The sequence below is a fragment of the Oncorhynchus gorbuscha genome, linkage group LG20, assembly GCF_021184085.1.
Source record: "Oncorhynchus gorbuscha isolate QuinsamMale2020 ecotype Even-year linkage group LG20, OgorEven_v1.0, whole genome shotgun sequence".
Lineage (NCBI taxonomy): Eukaryota > Metazoa > Chordata > Actinopteri > Salmoniformes > Salmonidae > Oncorhynchus > Oncorhynchus gorbuscha.
In genome coordinates this window covers 22,428,565-22,446,129 of record NC_060192.1, presented here as the reverse complement: position 1 = coordinate 22,446,129, position 17,565 = coordinate 22,428,565, and the positions used below count along the sequence as shown (strand labels likewise).

Below are 17,565 nucleotides of genomic sequence, written 5' to 3'. Positions count from 1 at the left end.
GTGAGCAAAAATCCCAGAACCACACAGGGGGACCTAGTGAATGACCTGCAGAGAGCTGGGACCAAAGTAACAAAGCCTACCATCAGTAACACACTACACCGCCAGGGACTCAAAATCCTGCAGTGCCAGACGTGTCCCCCTGCTTAAGCCAGTACATGTCCAGGCCCATCTGAAGTTTGCTAGAGAGTATTTGGATGATCCAGAAGAAGATTGGGAGAATGTCATATGGTCAGATGAAACCAAAATATAACTTTTTGGTAAAAATTCAACTCGTCGTGTTTGGAGGACAAAGAATGCTGAGTTGCATCCAAAGAACACCATACCTACTGTGAAGCATGGGGGTGGAAACATCATGCTTTGGGGCTGTTTTTCTGCAAAGGGGCCAGGACGACTGATCCGTCTAAAGGAAAGAATGAATGGGGCCATGTATCGTGATATTGAGTGAAAACCTCCTTCCATCAGCAAGGGCAATGAAGGAGTGGCTTCGTAAGAAGCATTTCAAGGTCCTGGAGTGGCCTAGCCGGTCTCCAGATCTCAACCCCATAGAAAATCTTTGGAAGGAGTTGAAAGTCTGTGTTGCCCAGCAACAGCCCCAAAACATCACTGCTCTAGAGGAGATCTGCATGGAGGAATGGCCCAAAATACCAGCAACAGTGTGTGAAAACTTACAGAAAACATTTGACCTCTGTCATTGCCAACAAAGGGTATATAACAAAGTATTGAGATAAACTTTTGTTTTTGACCAAATACTTATTTTCCAGCATAATTTGCAAATAAATTCATTAAAAATCCTACAATGTGATTTTCAGGATTTTCTTTCCGCATTTTGTCTGCCATAGTTGAAGTGTACCTATGATGAAAATTACAGTCTCATATTTTTAAGTGGGAGAACTTGCACAATTGGTGGCTGACTAAATACTTTTTTGCCCCACTGTACATACCAAACATGAAAATGACCAATGAGATAAAACATATTGCCATAAGTCATTGAAGGGCAAGTGCAGTCAAAAACATGATTTTTCTGTGTTTTATATATATTTCCAAACTATGAGGTTGGAATAATGCTGTGAAATTGTAAAGATTATGATAATGCCCTTTTAGTCTATGAGCTGTTTGAAAAGACCACCTGAACACTCTGTCCGTTTTGGTGGGATGGAGCTTTGGCCTTTCCATGGTAACATTACCATGCAGTAAATTAGTTAATAGACTGATAAGAGTTCCAAACCTCTCTGCCAATAACAGCTAGTTTTTAGTTTTCCCCTCCCCACTCAGACCTCTCCTAGACAGTGCTAGCAAAATTCTTGATTGAGAAATTGCTCTTTGCTAAGAAGCAATTTGTTTATTGTTGGCCATTTAATTGAAAACAATCACAGTAAGGTAGTGAATCGTTAGCCAGAAATGATTTGATATTGAGATAATAATGGCTGCATTGGACCTTTAATACATTCAGTCACTAACAAAAGTGATTGTCTCTATCAGTCTATTTTCTGTTAGTTGAAGAGATCTGTGGTGAGTCGTGACATTTGCGTTACAGCACCCTTGTGGAGCAGCAGCATGTTAAAAGTAATCGACCGTACCAAGGGGAATATATTTACTCGTAATGTAGAGAGGGTCTTGTGTTGAGCGCAGCTAATGTTGATTACTCTACAACAAGAGATGCCAGCCATCATTGGAATTCATTGAAATTCCACGACTGCCTCTGTCTGTTGTTACTCACTCAAATGGATTCAGGGAGACATTGGCTCCACTGTGACTGTGAAACAGCAGATAGAGCATTGGCATTTGTTATGGCAGATGGCCTAACGTTTGTAATAAACAGTGATGGATATGGATAGAATTTCTATATCACGTTATGTTTCGAACTTCATAGAAATGCATAGTCAGAGTAGAAACCATCCCAAATGATCAGACAAATTCACCTTGGCTGGGGCAAACAAGGTCAATGTTTCCATGCCAACCTATGAAGCAAATGTATTTATTCTATAGCACCAGTACTATAATAGACATAAACGTTTCAAATGTAACACATTATAACATAAAAGTACTGCAATAATGACTTTGCTCCCATCTGAATTGATAGGGGAGTAATTATATGGCTGTTAAGAAGGAACAACTAAGAAGATGTAAAAGCATGAGAGGTGTTAAAGTCCATCTCCAGCCAGCGCACAGGACTCCCTGGTGGGAAACATTCGTAACCCTCTCCTCCACCAGAAGTGTAACCTCTGTCCAATACCACTCAAGTACTGGAGGTGTGCATTAGCATGATAAGAGCACAGTTGACGGGAAGGCATAATCATGAATAGCACTAAGACAGCTAGCTGCCAGACCAACGGTGCTGTTGTTAGTGATGCACATTTATAAAAGCTGCCCAGGACTGTCAGGAATCACATATCAAGCCAATAATATTATTAGCAATATAAGTACTGGAGAGGTTTAAAATACTTTTTGGAATCAGATATCCTCATGGTGGACATTGACTTTCTATTTAAATTGCTTTTTTTTTGCCATTTCATGTCATAATCCATTAACTATCTTTTTATTTGTACCTTTATTTAACTAGGCAAGTCAGTTTAGAACAAATTCTTCTTTTTAATGACGGCCGAGGAACAGTGGGTTAACTGCCTTGCTCAGAGGCTCCAATGCTCCAACGCTCTAACCACTAGGCTACGCTGCCGCCCCAACTATGACAATCTGGAAATAAACAGGGACAAAATGAACAGACATTCCCAGGTAAAATACACATTGTTTATCTAAAATGTGATTTAGACATCAATCACTTTCACAGCAGTTCTTAGCTGGGCTCCTGAAGACAACTCCTGGCCCATTTAATGTATGCAGCCAGCAGCCCATATAATCTGAATGGCCAGTGGCTCAGCCTCAGCACTAAGCTGTCCAGACCACGGAGAGGGGGAGCCGGCTGGTATGTCTGGGTAACTCTGACTGAGTCACTGGAGTGCCCCAGAGCAATGTCTTTTCTCTCTTTCCTTCATGTTCTGTGGCCTAGAAAAAAAGTCTGGCTTGGTTTGCTCGTGTTCAACTGATCAATTGGCCGCTCATTCTATTCCTATTCATGCAACAGGAGCAACGTTGTCATAATTATATTGGACTATATCACAATATCAAAACTGGGTTCAAATACTTGTTCAAATACCTACATTACTTTCACATATACTTTCACACAAATATAAATACAACATGTAAAGTGTTGGTCCCATTTTTCATGAGCTGAAATAAAAGATCCCAGAAACCTTCTATGAGCACAAAAATATTATTTATCTTATTTATGTAATAAAGCCCTTCAGTGGGGAAAACTCATTCTAATTGGCTGGGCCTGGCTCCCCAGTGGGTGGACCTATGACCTCCCAGGCCCACCCATGGCTGCGCCCCTGCCCAGTCATGGGAAATCCATAGATTAAGGCCTTTTATGAAGTGTAAATCAGTCAAATCTCCGAAATTGTTGCATGTTGCGTTAATATTTTTTTCAGTATAAATTAGAAGAAAGTACAGATATATTTCATTTGAAAAGACAAGTAGTTGAATTATTTTATGAATTTGGAAAAACACTTGGAAAGTATTTTAAAATACTCAGATACACTCTCAAGCATTTAACCCAGTTATTTGAAAATATAATTATCAATAAGTATTTGACAATTCAATTTTAAATAATTATTTGAAAATACTCTCAAATGCAATTTGGTAAACTATTTGATTTTTACAAATAACCATTCTATACTAAAATAAAAGTACATGTTTTGGACTGTGTATTTGAAAATACTCAAATACAAAGAAAAAGTATTTTAAATACCAGATCATTTAATACACATAATTTGAACCCAAATCCGCACAATATTACTCATTGTTATTTTACATTTACATTTAAGTAATTTAGCAGACGCTCTTATCCAGAGCGACTTACACATTGGTGCATTCACCTTATGGAAACATTTTTCTATTTGCCAAACATTTCATGAATAAAAGTCAGAATCGTCGAGAGCAAACATTCTCTTAAGTTTATGTAGCGCAATATTAAATGCAAACTTTATGCAATAATACCATTTCTAAAGATGCATAAAATTCAATAAACCTTACCTCATGAAGGCAGAAAAAGGTAATAGTATACTGTAAGAATCTGTGAAGGCAAGAGAAGTCACTTAGTGGGGACCGTTGACTCCATGTGGAAAACCACTCAATAGAAGACAAGCGCCAAATCTTAAAAGTAATTTTTCCCCCTTTTGTTAAATATCCCCAGGTGCTTATAATTCCATGAGCTACATTCAAAGCACATTGGACTGCTCGTCTTCACCCAGATTGACAGACGCAGGAGAAGTGTTGACTCTCTCATTCCAGATGTACAAACCCAGGAAGGGCAAGCGCGAGGAGTCTAGGCTCACATGACAGTTCAGTCCCAGTTAAGTACCCCTCCCTCCCGCTCTTCGTGCATTCCCTCTCTCGTTCCATCCCCTTTCTCTCTGTCCTCTGGCGATGTATTCCAGTACAAAGCTAATCTGAAGCTGTGAAAATGCCAGCTCTCAGTCTCCCTCTCTCCATATCCCCCCTCTCTCTCCACCTCTATCTGTACCATCCTGCTGTCCTCACTCTCTTTCCATTTGACCCTTATACCGGCCCTATAGCAATCAGTATAATGGAACTCAGCACCATGCCAACACCTTCCTCATAATCTAGAAGAAAAATAAACGGACAACTACTTAGGCGAGGTGCTGGCTAGCGGAGCAGAAAACTTGAAAATAAAAGAGAGTCGCACACTCTAGGAGCTCAGATGCAAAAATTGAATTACCAATGTTTCGACAGCCAAGCTGTCTTCATCAGGGTATAATCACAAACACTAACTCGTCAATATAGTGTCAAAAGACACAGGTGTCTGTAATCATGGCCAAGAGTGGCCTAATATCATTGGTTAATTCTCAAATATTAAAATAGCATACAAAGAACAGCATACAAACAACAAATGGATAGCATACGATCATAGATTAATTTTAGACTACACAAGTTTACAAACATTTACAATGGCAAAGTAACAAAAATCCCAAGAATGGCTTCAGATCAAAGTCTATGTTGAGACCGAAGGGAGCAACGGTATTTAAGTTAAAGATCCAGGCAGCCTCTCGTATTAACAATAAATTATCAAGGTCATCCCCTCTCCTAGGGAGGGTGACATGTTCAATGCCAATATAACGCAGAGACGAAGTAGAGTGGCCTGCCTCCAAAAAGTGGGCCGCAACTGGGTAAGTCAAGTTTTTGCACCCAATGGTGCTACGATGCTCTGAGATACGTACTTTTAACTTGCGCTTTGTTTTACCCACATAATTTTTACCACAAGGACAAGTTATAAGATAAATAACTGCCTTGGTGGAGCACGTAATAACACCTTTGATTGGGATCAATTTCCCCGTTTGTGGGTGTTTGAAGGCTCTACATTTATAAGTGCCATTGCATTGAGCACATCCATTACACTTGTAATTTCCATCCAGTAGGGGCGCAAATAGACGTTGTTCAGGAATATCTTGGGGTGGTAAATCAGAGTGTACCAACTGATCTCTGAGATTTCTGCCCCGTGAGAAAATGACCAAGGGAAGGTTCGAAAACACATTACAGAGACTATCATCGGATTTTAGAATGTGCCAATGTTTGTGAACGATTCCCTTAATTTGTTCAGAACGCTTTGAATAGCGGGTAGTTAGAACACAAGAATGCGTCTTTTTGCGAGACTGACCTTGAAAAAGGTAATGTCTCGGTTTGTTTTGAATTTTCTCAATGGCAATAATAATCTGATCATTTTTGTAGCCCCTCTCCTTGAACTTTCTTTGCGTCTCAGCCAACTTTCTTTGCGTCTCAACCCCTTCCTCATAACCAGGCTGTATGGCTGAATTAATGGAATGCATCGCAAGACCGCACTAATATAACTGTAACCTGTTCATTACGACCAGCACTGGTTTCTAACCGCGGATCAATTGGTTTAATGGAGTGCATGACGACAAACAACAATCTGTGCTACAGCTGAAACCAGTCCGTCTAGTCTTCTACACATTCCTCATACTGTATATGAACCAGACCTGGGTTCAAATACATGTGTATTTTAGTATTTAAAAAAAAATATAATAATGTGTATTTGAGTATTTCCAAATACACAGCCCAAAACAAGTACTTTTATTTCAAGACATGCTCCAGAACTTTGGAGACTACAAAATATTTCTTAAACCTCCTGCTGTGGGCTGAATGTGTCAATGTGTAGTTCATACATGCATAATTTACCTCAGTTAGCTACAAAATCCCTAATTTGAAAGCAACCGTTTTTCTGGAAGCTGTACTGCACCATGTTCCCTACATTTCCCTCCATCTGGGCCAGCCCCCTAGCAATTAGAGTTCTAGCCAACGATCTTCAGCCCCTTGCCATTTGAGTGACAGCTAGCAAGATGCACACACTTCAGAGCGAGATTGCAATGCACATATTTGACAGTACGCTATTTTCTGGGGGTTGTGAGCACTACTTTCAGAACTACTGCCTAAAAGATATACAGAAGTACAGGAGAATCTAAGTATTTGAATTGTTATTAAATCAAGCAAATTGCATTTGAAAGTACTCATTTCAAATTCCTGGGTTAAATGCATTTCCAAATACATTCCCATATTCAACAACTTGTTTTAATTTCAAATAAAGGTTCTGAATACATGTTTTGAATAGTAATTGAAATACCTGCAATAGTATTTGAACCCAGGTCTGATATGAACAGTCTCTGTATAACAGATTTGTCAGATATCGTCACTTTCTTTTGCAATATAAACCTTAAAAAAGGTAGTGATGGAGAAACAAAGCTTTCAGAAGCATTGATGCTTTCCAGTCAATTGTGTCATAAATAGGTTCATTACTCACAGCTTTGATCAACACCAGTGTACACTAGTGGCACATGCTGGTCAAAATAATTTAAAGCGGCCAAATTATTATAGATGACGTCCCACGCGGTGTAGCGCATGCGCCGAGTAGCCTTTTGTCTTATACCGAAATCAATACCAAACCAATCAGGTGATTGTTTGACGAAATTAAACTTCGGACGTCATTGATCATGTGCTTCTGATACAGGCATCGGCACACTGTTTCGAAGTAAACTGCTTAGCGATTTCGACGCATGGCTTGGAGCTCCGGTATCACTACTTAAAAAAGGTCCACTATGCAAGAAATAGCTCTGCCATTTCCTGGTGGCTAAAATTAAAATAGTTTGCCTAATTTCAGTTCGTGTGACAAAATAAGCAAGTAGTGTTGAGAATCATTGAACAATCTACACTGCTGTGAAATATATTTTCCATACCCAAAAATATAGTATTTTTCAGCTATTTGAAGCTGGTATACGACACCAAAAGTAAGGCGCAACAACACAAAATAAGACCCGGGAGCATAGAAATAGTGCACATAGAACAGATCTTCCACTTCTTAAGACTTGCTTTCAAAAAGAAAGGCAGAACTATAACTCACATTTCTATGTGAATTTGGTCAAGTCACCCAAAAAGTTACATATTGCAGCTTTAAGGCAGCTCCACCTATCCATCTACATCACAGAGAATTAGGATAAATTGAGGTTGACAGAGATGTCATTCCTTTTTTGATGTATTCAGTTTGGAGATTCAGGTTTTTCCGCCCTCTTAACTCAATCAAATGCACTTGTGTAGTAAGCGCCGAGTCTACAATGTAAAATCAGCATGGTTTCTCACAGTACTTTTCTGCAAATATCCCAGTCCAGCCAATTATTTTGTACAATTAAAAAAAAAATTGTATGTGCAAAACATTTTCACTATCTTTATACTCTCCAAAGTGAACATCACAGGATAAAGCAAGGCCTAAATTTGCTCGGCAAAATGCGCAAAATAACGTGATAAACATTGTAGCTGTACTTCTTTATTCCCATCACACTTGTTCCCTATATTCCTGCATCTTTCCCTCACTCTCCCATTTAGTTGTTCAGTCTCTCCTAGGCGCAATTCATCACTCCATTAGTGCAGTGGCTACAGAGGGAGAATGAGTCAGAGATGGGAAGTATTTCTGAATTTAAAATACGCATTTCAATAACCTTTCAGTATTTTGTATTTCACTGGTCTGCTCTACAATCCAATGTATTTTGTAAGAAGATACTTTCGAAACCTGAAATTTGTATTATCAAAATACAATATCATTGTATACACAATTTTTTTTTTATAGCAGTTCACAATTTTGTAACCAACTTTCACCCTGCATTGGTATCAGAAGTCTGATGGCACTATGGTGAGATAAGAGTGTCTGCTAAATGACCAAAATGTCAAATGTAAAATGAAAACTTAATGCATGATGGGTATTATTCTAATGAGATCTGCCCCCGAAACATGGCCAATAAAAATACCCTGTGTGCTTTGCAATTGTTTATTTTTACATTTAGGTAATTTAGTAGACGAGCTAGATAAACAACTAGTACTGCACTTCAGTTACTGGCTTCTTCAATAAGTACATCGACGACGTCGTCCCAACAGTGACCATACGTACAGGTCCCAACCGGAAACCATGGATTACAGCCAACATCCACACCGAGCTAAAGGAGCTAGACACCAAGCCGGATGCTGATAAGAAATCCCGTTATGCCCTCAGACAAACAATCAAACAGGCAAAGCGTAAATATGGGACTAAGATTGAATCATACTACACCAGCTCTGACGCTCATCTGATGTGGCAGGGAAGGCTTAAACAATATTAGACTACAAAGGGAAACCTAGCCGCAAGCTGCCCAGTGACGTGAGCCTAAAAGACGAGCTAAATGCCGTTATGCTCGTTTTGAGGCAAGCAACACTGAAGCATGCATGAGAGCACCAGCTGTTCCGGACAACTGTATGATCACGCTCTCCGTAGCCGATGTAAGCAAGACCTTTAAACAGGTGAACATTCACAAAGCCGCGGGCCAGACAGATTAACAGGACGTGTACTCAAAGCATGCACAGACAAACTGGCAAGCGTCTCCACTGATATTTTCCATCTCTCCCTGACAGAGTCTGTAATACCTATATATGTTTCAAACAGACCACCATAGTTCCTGTGACAAAAAACTAAGGTAACCTGCCTAAATGATTACCGCCGCATAGCACTCACGTCAGTAGCCATGAACTGCTTTGAAAGGCTGGTCATGGCTCATATCAAGACCAACATGTTGGAAATCCTAGACCCACTCCAATTCGCATACCGCCCCAACTGATGACATAATATCAATCACGCTACACACTGCCCTTTCCCACCTGGACAAAAGGAACACCTAGAAGAGGAGAGGCTGCAATTGAGAGGTCCTTTGTGGTGTATGTGAGAGTGATTCATTTCTGAGTTAACAATCCATCAATGATAATTTTCCACCTCTGAAGCGCAGAGCCACTAGGGTCACATCTAACTCAAAGAACAAGAACAGTGAACCGCTGTTTGATATTCTAACTCAACCAGCAAACATACACATAAGTAAACGCATCTTGATGAATACTTGGAATAAGCTATTTAGTTTGCCGATTTCGAACTACCAGAGGTGAAACTCAACCAATCAGATGGGGAAAAAATACAAATGGGGAGCAGGATAATAAACGTGTGGTTGTGAATGTGTAGAGTGGGCAAGATGATTAGAAGGTAATATATATGAGAGGAAAGGGCACATAAGATTAACATGGGATAAAAACCTACCTCCTGAAGCTGATTCCTGACTTTGTTGATGGCCTTCAACCAGTGTATTCTGGATGGAGAGAAGGGAAAGGGAGACTCATTGTCGTGTAAAATGAGATGTGTGGATTGAGAGATAAAGTGAGAGAATCACCAAGAATGTACTTGTACTATTCAGTGGAGGTTCAAAATGCACAACTCTTTCTTTCTCTTATAAATGACTCACCTTTGCAAATGTTTGTTGCATCTTTTCTCTACTGAGGGGTCTAATTTCTTCAACGAGCCATTTAAGCTTGTCCCCACATCCAGGCAGGGTCTGCCCAACTTCTTCCCCAAAACATTGCTGGGGATGTGTCCATTGGTAGGTTGCTGGACATTGATGGAGTGGTGGAAGCCGGTACTGTGATAGGAGTGTAAGGACTCTTCCAGCCCTGAGCCTGGAGCACTCTCCTGGCCTGTCTCACTAATCTGGGAGCTGGTCTGGCTCAGGTTCCCAGAGGACCCAAAGCGACTACTTTCTACCGGACTGGAGTGGTGAGGGAAGAGACTTAATATTAGAATAATCATTGTTGTGATGAAGAAAAACTAGGTTCATTAATTGGATATAGACATTATTCTATAGTTTCTACTGAATTGTACAACATTTTTAAAAGACATCCAACCTTAGAGAAAATAACTACAATTGCCTGAAATGAATTTTAATGTACCAGATTATCCCAATAAATGTTTGTCTGTACTGGTATTCTTGTATTACTATTTCTGGGAGACCATGAGTGATTGAAATCTCTAACTTGATCAAACTGAATGGCAACAGGGAATTCTGTAAGATTATATATATATTCTTAGAATTATAATTGCAATGTATGTACAACTTGAATGAATCTTACACTAGGAGTTTAAGAACAATAAATATTTAGCTTATTGTCAAAATCACAACAGGTATAATACACGTCCTAATCAACCACCAACACAGTAGCAAAACTGCTTAAAACAAACATGGTTAAAAGGAAAGAGACAGAACACAGTACTTAGTGGGGTGGATTGCGGAGCTGGACCCTGGTTACGCTCCCCAAAATATCAATGCATCATAAAGGGTGTATGCCTCTACTGGCCTTTTAGCACTCAATAGGTCCTTCTTGAACTGGTCGTCCAGATGTATTCCAGAGGTGGGATCTGCAGAGACGGGTGGTTCTACAAGGCTTTCCTTCTCCTTTTGGGAAAGGGATGCTGATGGATCTACCTCAGGTGTGGAGATGAAAATCTGGGGTTTGGCTAAGTCACCAGGGGGACCTACCGAACTTTGATGGCTTGTCTCCTTGATTGGCTTTTCATTACTTTTAGGCTGAGTGGTAACAACTGGGGGAGCTTGTAGTTTGGGAGGTTTGGCAGCCCCCCACAAACCTCAGAGGCAGTGGATGGTTCTTGCTTTGCTACACTTATCTTGTCCTCCTGAAACAGGCCTGCAGATATTGTTTTGAATCCTGAGAACACACCACCACCTGCTTCTGCATGAGGAATTATGGGAAGGGCTTGGGGAATTGTTGGTGTAGATCAAAACATGTATCCAAAAGACTTTCCAGCATCATCAGTTCCTGAAATAAAACCACCAAACAGGGACATGAGGGCTGGCTCTTTAGTCTTAGGCAACTGGTCGGCTGGGGTAATCTTCTGGACACTTACCACTGGTGGGCCTGATTTTGTCCATTTCCTTACTTTCAGACTCTCCCACAAAATTACCCTGTGCTTCTCATGTATTACTGCTCCTTTCACAGCCTTTTGTTTTCCAGACGAACTGGACTGATCCTTCGTTGGAGGTAGTTCTGCTTTTGAGGGCTGTTCTGTTTTAGTAGGTTGCCCTGATGCTGTAGGGATATCAGCTTCTTTTGATTGACAGTTGACAACTGAAGCAGGAGGTTTCTCAATGCCTTGGCCTTGGGCTACTTTAACAGCCTTAGTATCAGGTTTGAGGGAAATTGACTCGAGGTTGAGTTTTGGCATCAGGTTGTCCAGGTGACTCAATTGTGAATCTTTGTGCAACGTAACAGTCTGCCTCCCGGGTCTTTTATTTTGGCACTGCTATCAGCTGGGGTGGTGTCAGGTATAACTGTTGCTATTTTCTTCTCTGTGGGCATTGTTGGTGCCGTTTGAGGAGTAGTTGTAGCTGGTAGGGGACTAGATCCTCCCAACAATCCCCCAAACCTAGAACCTGCAGTTTGAGGGGCAGCTGTGCCAGGCTGGGGAGTAGACCCTCCAAACATGGAAAGAAATCCATTAGCTTGGGTCTGTTTGAGGAGTAGTTGCAGTGGGCTGGGGACTAGATCCTACAAACAACCCTCCCAACATAGAACCTGCAGTTTGAGGAGAGTCTGTAGGTGGTGGCTCTTTAAGGGCTACTGGTTCTTTAGTTGTGGCAGGTTCCTGAGGTGCACACTCTGGGATGGATTCCTTTTGGGTAGTGGCACACTCGGGAGTAGGTACTGTGGTTGCCGATTCATCAAAGCTAGCTTGTGGGGGTGACAAAGGGCCACTGAACATGGAAAATACACTTCCGTTTGTGGTTCTTTAGGCACTGTAGATCCTGGAACGGAGCACCCTGTAACTGACAGAGCTGCTGCTGAAGGATGTGGGGCACTGAGGCCACCAAACATGGAAAACAATAATTTTTCTGGGCTTTCATTGGCAGTTGAACCAGAAAGGAGTCTTCCAAGAATCAAGTTAGCCTCTGGTTGAGGCACTTGAGAGGTGGACCCAGATTGAGATGGTGCCTGTAGTGGACTTGGTCCACTGAACATTGATAATAAACACTTACCAGGTGGTTTTGGGGGAGGTGCTTGTGATGAGGACCCAGTTTGGGTTGAGGCCTGCTGTGGACTAGACTCACCAAACATGGACAATAATCCAATACCAGGAGTTTCCTCTTTAATAGTGGTGATAGTTGTTGGTGGTTGTGGTGTTCCAGAGACCATGTCTCCAATTTCTCCCATAAAGCCAAACAGTCTGCCTGATGGTTTTGGGGGTGGTTCCTATTTGGTTTGTCCGGTTGGTGGAACAGTCTGTGATCGGCCCGGGGTGGGGCCAGTGATTGTATTAGGAGGAAATACTTGTGACATGCTTTTATCTGATTGCTGACCAAGAGCTGGCTGTTGGACCCCACTTTGCCCAGAACCATCCATTGTTTGTTGTTTCTGAAGTGAAGGTATGCATGGTGTCAACTGAGAGCCTTGTGTTTTGAGTCTGTTTGGCTCATTTCTAACTACAGGTTTTAGTTGCAGTTGCTATGATGCAGGAGGCTCTGCACTAAAGAAACTGCCTATTGACCCAAATGGACACAGAATATTCTAGTCTTGTTTATGTGGGTCTGTGATCTCAGGTAAGCTAGCAGTGGAATCAGTCCCATCTTATTATGACAAAGCCTCTGAGGGTTTAGTGGGCTCTGGCATCAGCTCCTCAATCAGTAAGGCAGACTTGAAAAAGCTCATAAATCCCCCCTGTGGTGGTTCAGCTTGTTTTTCAGCTGTTTTTTTCCAGCTGGTCTATCTGTGGTGTGCTGTGCTGTGCTTGTGGCTGTAGGGGAGAGGCAGGTTTATTGAGTGAGCTCATGGAAATGGTTAGGACTGTGGGCTGTGTTGTTGGAGCAGCTTGCTGAGACATGATGGCTTGTCGTGAAAGTCTAGGTATCTGAGTAACAGTCTGATCACTATATTGCCAAATAGCTGAATAAGATAGATTCTCCTCATAGTATCCCTCATGATATGAAATGCTATTAAGACTATAACAGCTGCTATTATCAAAAGTTCCATTTGCCAAACGTAGCTTTATTCCTTTTGGTGGTCAAGTTCAATGCACCCTCTTCATCAGTCCAGTACTGTTTCTGTTCAATCATTCGATTAGAATGCGTGAGGTGAGGTTACACGTGGTGGTGAGGTTACATGTTGCTGCCTTTCTTGGCTGAGGCACATTGTCTGTGAATTTTTTTTTAAATAGCCCAGAGAGCAGAACTCTGGATTGACAAGGCTGCTAGTTAGTTGATTTTGAACCTGTTGACTAGGCTGTTGAGTTGGTTGAATTTGTCTTTGCAACTACACATCCTGCTTGTTTGGGTACTGCTGGCTAGGGGGGAATGAGAGGAGCTGCAGAAAGTGTCTGAGGGATTGGGGACTGATTGGTACGGTACAGTCGTGGCAAAATGTTTTGAGAATGACACAATAATTTTCACGAAGTCTGCTGCCTCAGTGCCTTTAGATATTTTTTGTCAGATGTTAATTAAGTATAATTACAAGCATTTCGTAAGTGTCAAAGGCTTTTATTGACAATTACATGAAGTTGATGCAGTGTCAATATTTGCAATGTTGACCCTTCTTTTTCAAGACCTCTGCAATCCGCCCTGGCATGCTGTCAATTAATTTCTGGGCCACATGCTGACTGATGGCAGCCCATTCTTGCATAATCAATACTTGGAGTTTGTCAGAATTTGTGGATTTTTGTTTGTCCACCTGCCTCTTGAGGATTAACCACAAGTTCTCCATGGGATTAAGGTCTGGGGAGTTTCCTGGCCATGGACCCAAAATATCAATGTTTTGTTCCCCGAGCCACTTAGTTATCACTTTTGCCTCATGGCAAGTTGCTCCATCATGCTGGAAAAGGCATTGTTCGTCACCAAACTGTTCCTGGATGGTTGAGAGTAGTTGCTCTCAGAGGATGTGTCGGTACCATTCTTTATTTCATGGTGTTTATTTCATTCATGTGTTCTTAGGCAAAATTGTGAGTGAGCCCACTCCCTTGGCTGAGAAGCAACCCCACACATGAATGGTCTCAGGATGCTTCACTGTTGGCATGAAACAGGACTGATGGATGCGCTCACTTTGTCTTCTCCGGACAAGCTTTTTTCCGGATGCCCCAAACAATCAGAAAGGGGATTAATTCAGAGAAAATGACTTGACCCCAGTCCTCAGCAGTCCAATCCCTGTACCTTTTTCAGAATATCAGTCGGTCCCTGGTGTTTTTCCTGGAGAGAAGTGGCTTCTTTGCTGCTCTTCTTGACATCAGGCCATCCTCCAAAAGTCTTTGCCTCACTGTGCGTGCAGATGCACTCACACCTGCCTGCTGCCATTCCTGAGCAAGCTCTGTACTGGTGGTGCCCCGATCCCGCAGCTGGATCAACTTTAGGAGACGGTCCTGGCGCTTGCTGGACTTTCTTGGATGCCCTGAAGCCTCCTTCACAACAATTGAACCGCTCTCCTTGAAGTTCTTGATATTCCAGCAATGTCAACACTCACACCTGTGTTAACGAGAGAATCCCTGACATGTCCACTGGTCCTTTTGTGGCAGGGCTGAAATGCAGTGGAATGTTTTGGGGGGGATTCAGTTCATTTGCATGGCAAAGAGGGACTTTGCAATTCATTGCAATTCATCTGATCACTCTTCATAACATTCTGGAGTTTATGCAAATTGCCATCATACAAACTGAGGCAGAAGACTTTGTGAAAATTAATATACCTCAGAAACCCTGAGAGAATACCCCCCGGCTGAGAATGAGGACTTGCACTTGTGTGGGAGGTTGCAAGGGAACTGTTGAGGATTACTGGATCAGGGGGTTGACTGTTTGGGGGAACTTGCTATGGTGGTGGGTTCCCAGATAAGTCACCCGCAGAGCCAAATCTAAGAAGTCCTGTTAAAAACCCTGAGGTTCAGGTTTAGGAGGAGAATGCCCAAGAGGCATTGGAGGTGGTCTCTGATGTTGCTGCATATGCTACTGATGTGGAGCTGGGGTGAATTGGTGATGCTGGGCCTGTTGTTGACTAGGATTTTCTGGGGGTTTGGAGGCATGGACATCCTCACCAGAACCAAATTTCATGATTCCAAAGAACATTCCTCTTTCTGGGTTTGAAGGCTGATGGGAAGAGACATCATAAGAGGAAAGAAACTGACAGTTTAGCTTACTGCCTAAAGATGGCTCCTCCATAGGGTTATCTAAGCTAATATCTGGTTCTGACTCAAATACAGGATACACTGCAACAGGGAGGGCCCTGCGAGAGAACAGGGTTAACTGGTGCAATTAATGAGCTGAAATATTTATTGAAAGGGATAAAGAACCCTGAACGCACTGGTTCTAGTTGGCTAATGGGCTTCCCACCCACTGTAGACACATATTGCTGAGAGGCAGTCAGTCATGTCTCCCATGCACAACTTTTCCTTGTGCATTAACACATCGTTTATTCTGGGGTGTATTTCTTGAATTATCAAGGCTTCTGTCTCCTATCACAGCCCTTGACTGTTCACCTAGTTGGATACATTTCTCATCCCAGTTTGCAAGATTTTGAGAGTCCTCTCTTGAGCCACTTCTCCCTGGAGGTCATTTTCCCTCTGTGGAGTTCACTACCTCTTCACCTGAAAAAAGTTTACCAAAATGAATTTTCTCAAAAGCGAAAGTGACTGCTGGTGTTTGTGGCATCGTTGCAGAGTCCTGAACTTTATCGCTTGTAGTATTTAGAATCTCTGTTCTAATGACTGGTGTATCTTGATTGTGGACTTGTGTCTTGGCATCAGACTGGGAAGGTAAATTGAAGGAAATGTTCTGCTGGGGTGAACTGTAGGAGATTACAACAGATACAGGAGCAGGACTGGTGGATTTTGGAATGAAAGAAAACAGTGTGGATATACCAGATTGAGAAGATGGTGCAGGTGATACTTCTTTAGTTTCTGCAGAACCTGAGCTGGGCTGCTTGGGGCTGAGCTAACCTTGTCAGTGAAGGAACTGAGTAATGAACTCATAGCATTTCTCACTCCAGATATTCCTGGTTAAGGAGAAGCCTCTGTCTGGGTCTCCTCCTTGACATCTCTAGGGGTCCTTGGGTCCTCTCCAGTAGATTCTATACTTACGCTGCCCTGGGAAAATAACCTTGATATGGATGACTTGAAGGGACACATACCTGCTTATTTCCTAATCTTTTTCAGCCAGGTAATCTGATACTGTTTCAACTAGGCACTGGAGCTCATCCATGGGATCCATATACTTGTCACCTGGTTCCTCCACTGGAGAACAGCATTGCTTCAGGAGCCCATCCTCCCATTTCCACCTTTCCCCTCTGCTTAACCAGATAACTCTGATGCTGGTCTATGTAACTTCCATGGGATGAAGCATGTCTGCCTTGGCCATGGCCCCTCCCATTCTCAGAATGAATGGTCTCTGCTAAGGAGGCAATTTCCTCTAGCTCCTCCTCCTATCGCTTGGAGTAGTGCAGCTCCTCCTCTGAATCGTACCCTATACCTGTCCTCATTCTGGCAGCTTCGTCCTCCTGATACACTATGTAGTTCTCCAAAGTGTCTCTCAGCATGTTTTTGGCGCACATCCTAGTCTTGTAAATAAGTCTGTTCTTGTATGGCTTGAGACACGGTGTCATCTGTTCCACCTCGATCTTTAACACCTGGCGCAGCACCAGCTCCCCTCTCTTCTGGCGGAGGAGTGCAAGATTAGGGGGGAGTTTCTCTGACTCCAAGTCGGCCAGTCCTCCTGGATTCCCAATCTTTTTCGTCCACTGCCGATCGATAGTGTCATAGCCCGCTGGGTAGATGGCAGGTAGGATGCCACTGCATTGGGTGCTTTGGGAGAGTGAGCTGCCTGAGGGCTCAGTGAGAGCTCTCCCCATGCGGAGGATAACATCGTCCTCAGGCCAACGATTCTCTTCCTTGTCCAGTAACTCGCTCAGCTGATTTCTCCCCTGCACTTTGTACATGCTCTCCTAATCCTCCGCACCCATACCATAATCTACAGGGATGATCCTGACACTCCCTTTATGGTTTATGGCTCTAGTTTAGGTTAATTTATTAAGGTAGAGGTACAATGGGATGTGAGAGGAAACAATAGCAGAAAAGAAAACAATACAAAGATTGCATCTTAT

At 42.3% G+C, this 17,565-nt stretch overlaps 1 protein-coding gene across 2 annotated transcripts in view; it reads right to left on the bottom strand.

Annotated features, from left to right (window-relative positions):
- The window catches only part of LOC124006805 (protein unc-13 homolog B-like), a 108,921-nt gene that overhangs the window by 42,647 nt on the left and 48,709 nt on the right, over positions 1 to 17,565 (bottom strand). For both annotated transcript variants that reach the window (XM_046316967.1, XM_046316968.1), the window contains exons 9-10: positions 9,894 to 10,193; positions 9,692 to 9,740 (exon numbers count right to left, since the gene is read on the bottom strand). In XM_046316967.1, the coding sequence (XP_046172923.1) occupies positions 9,692 to 9,740; positions 9,894 to 10,193 (349 nt within the window). The remainder of the gene's footprint in view (positions 1 to 9,691; positions 9,741 to 9,893; positions 10,194 to 17,565) is intronic.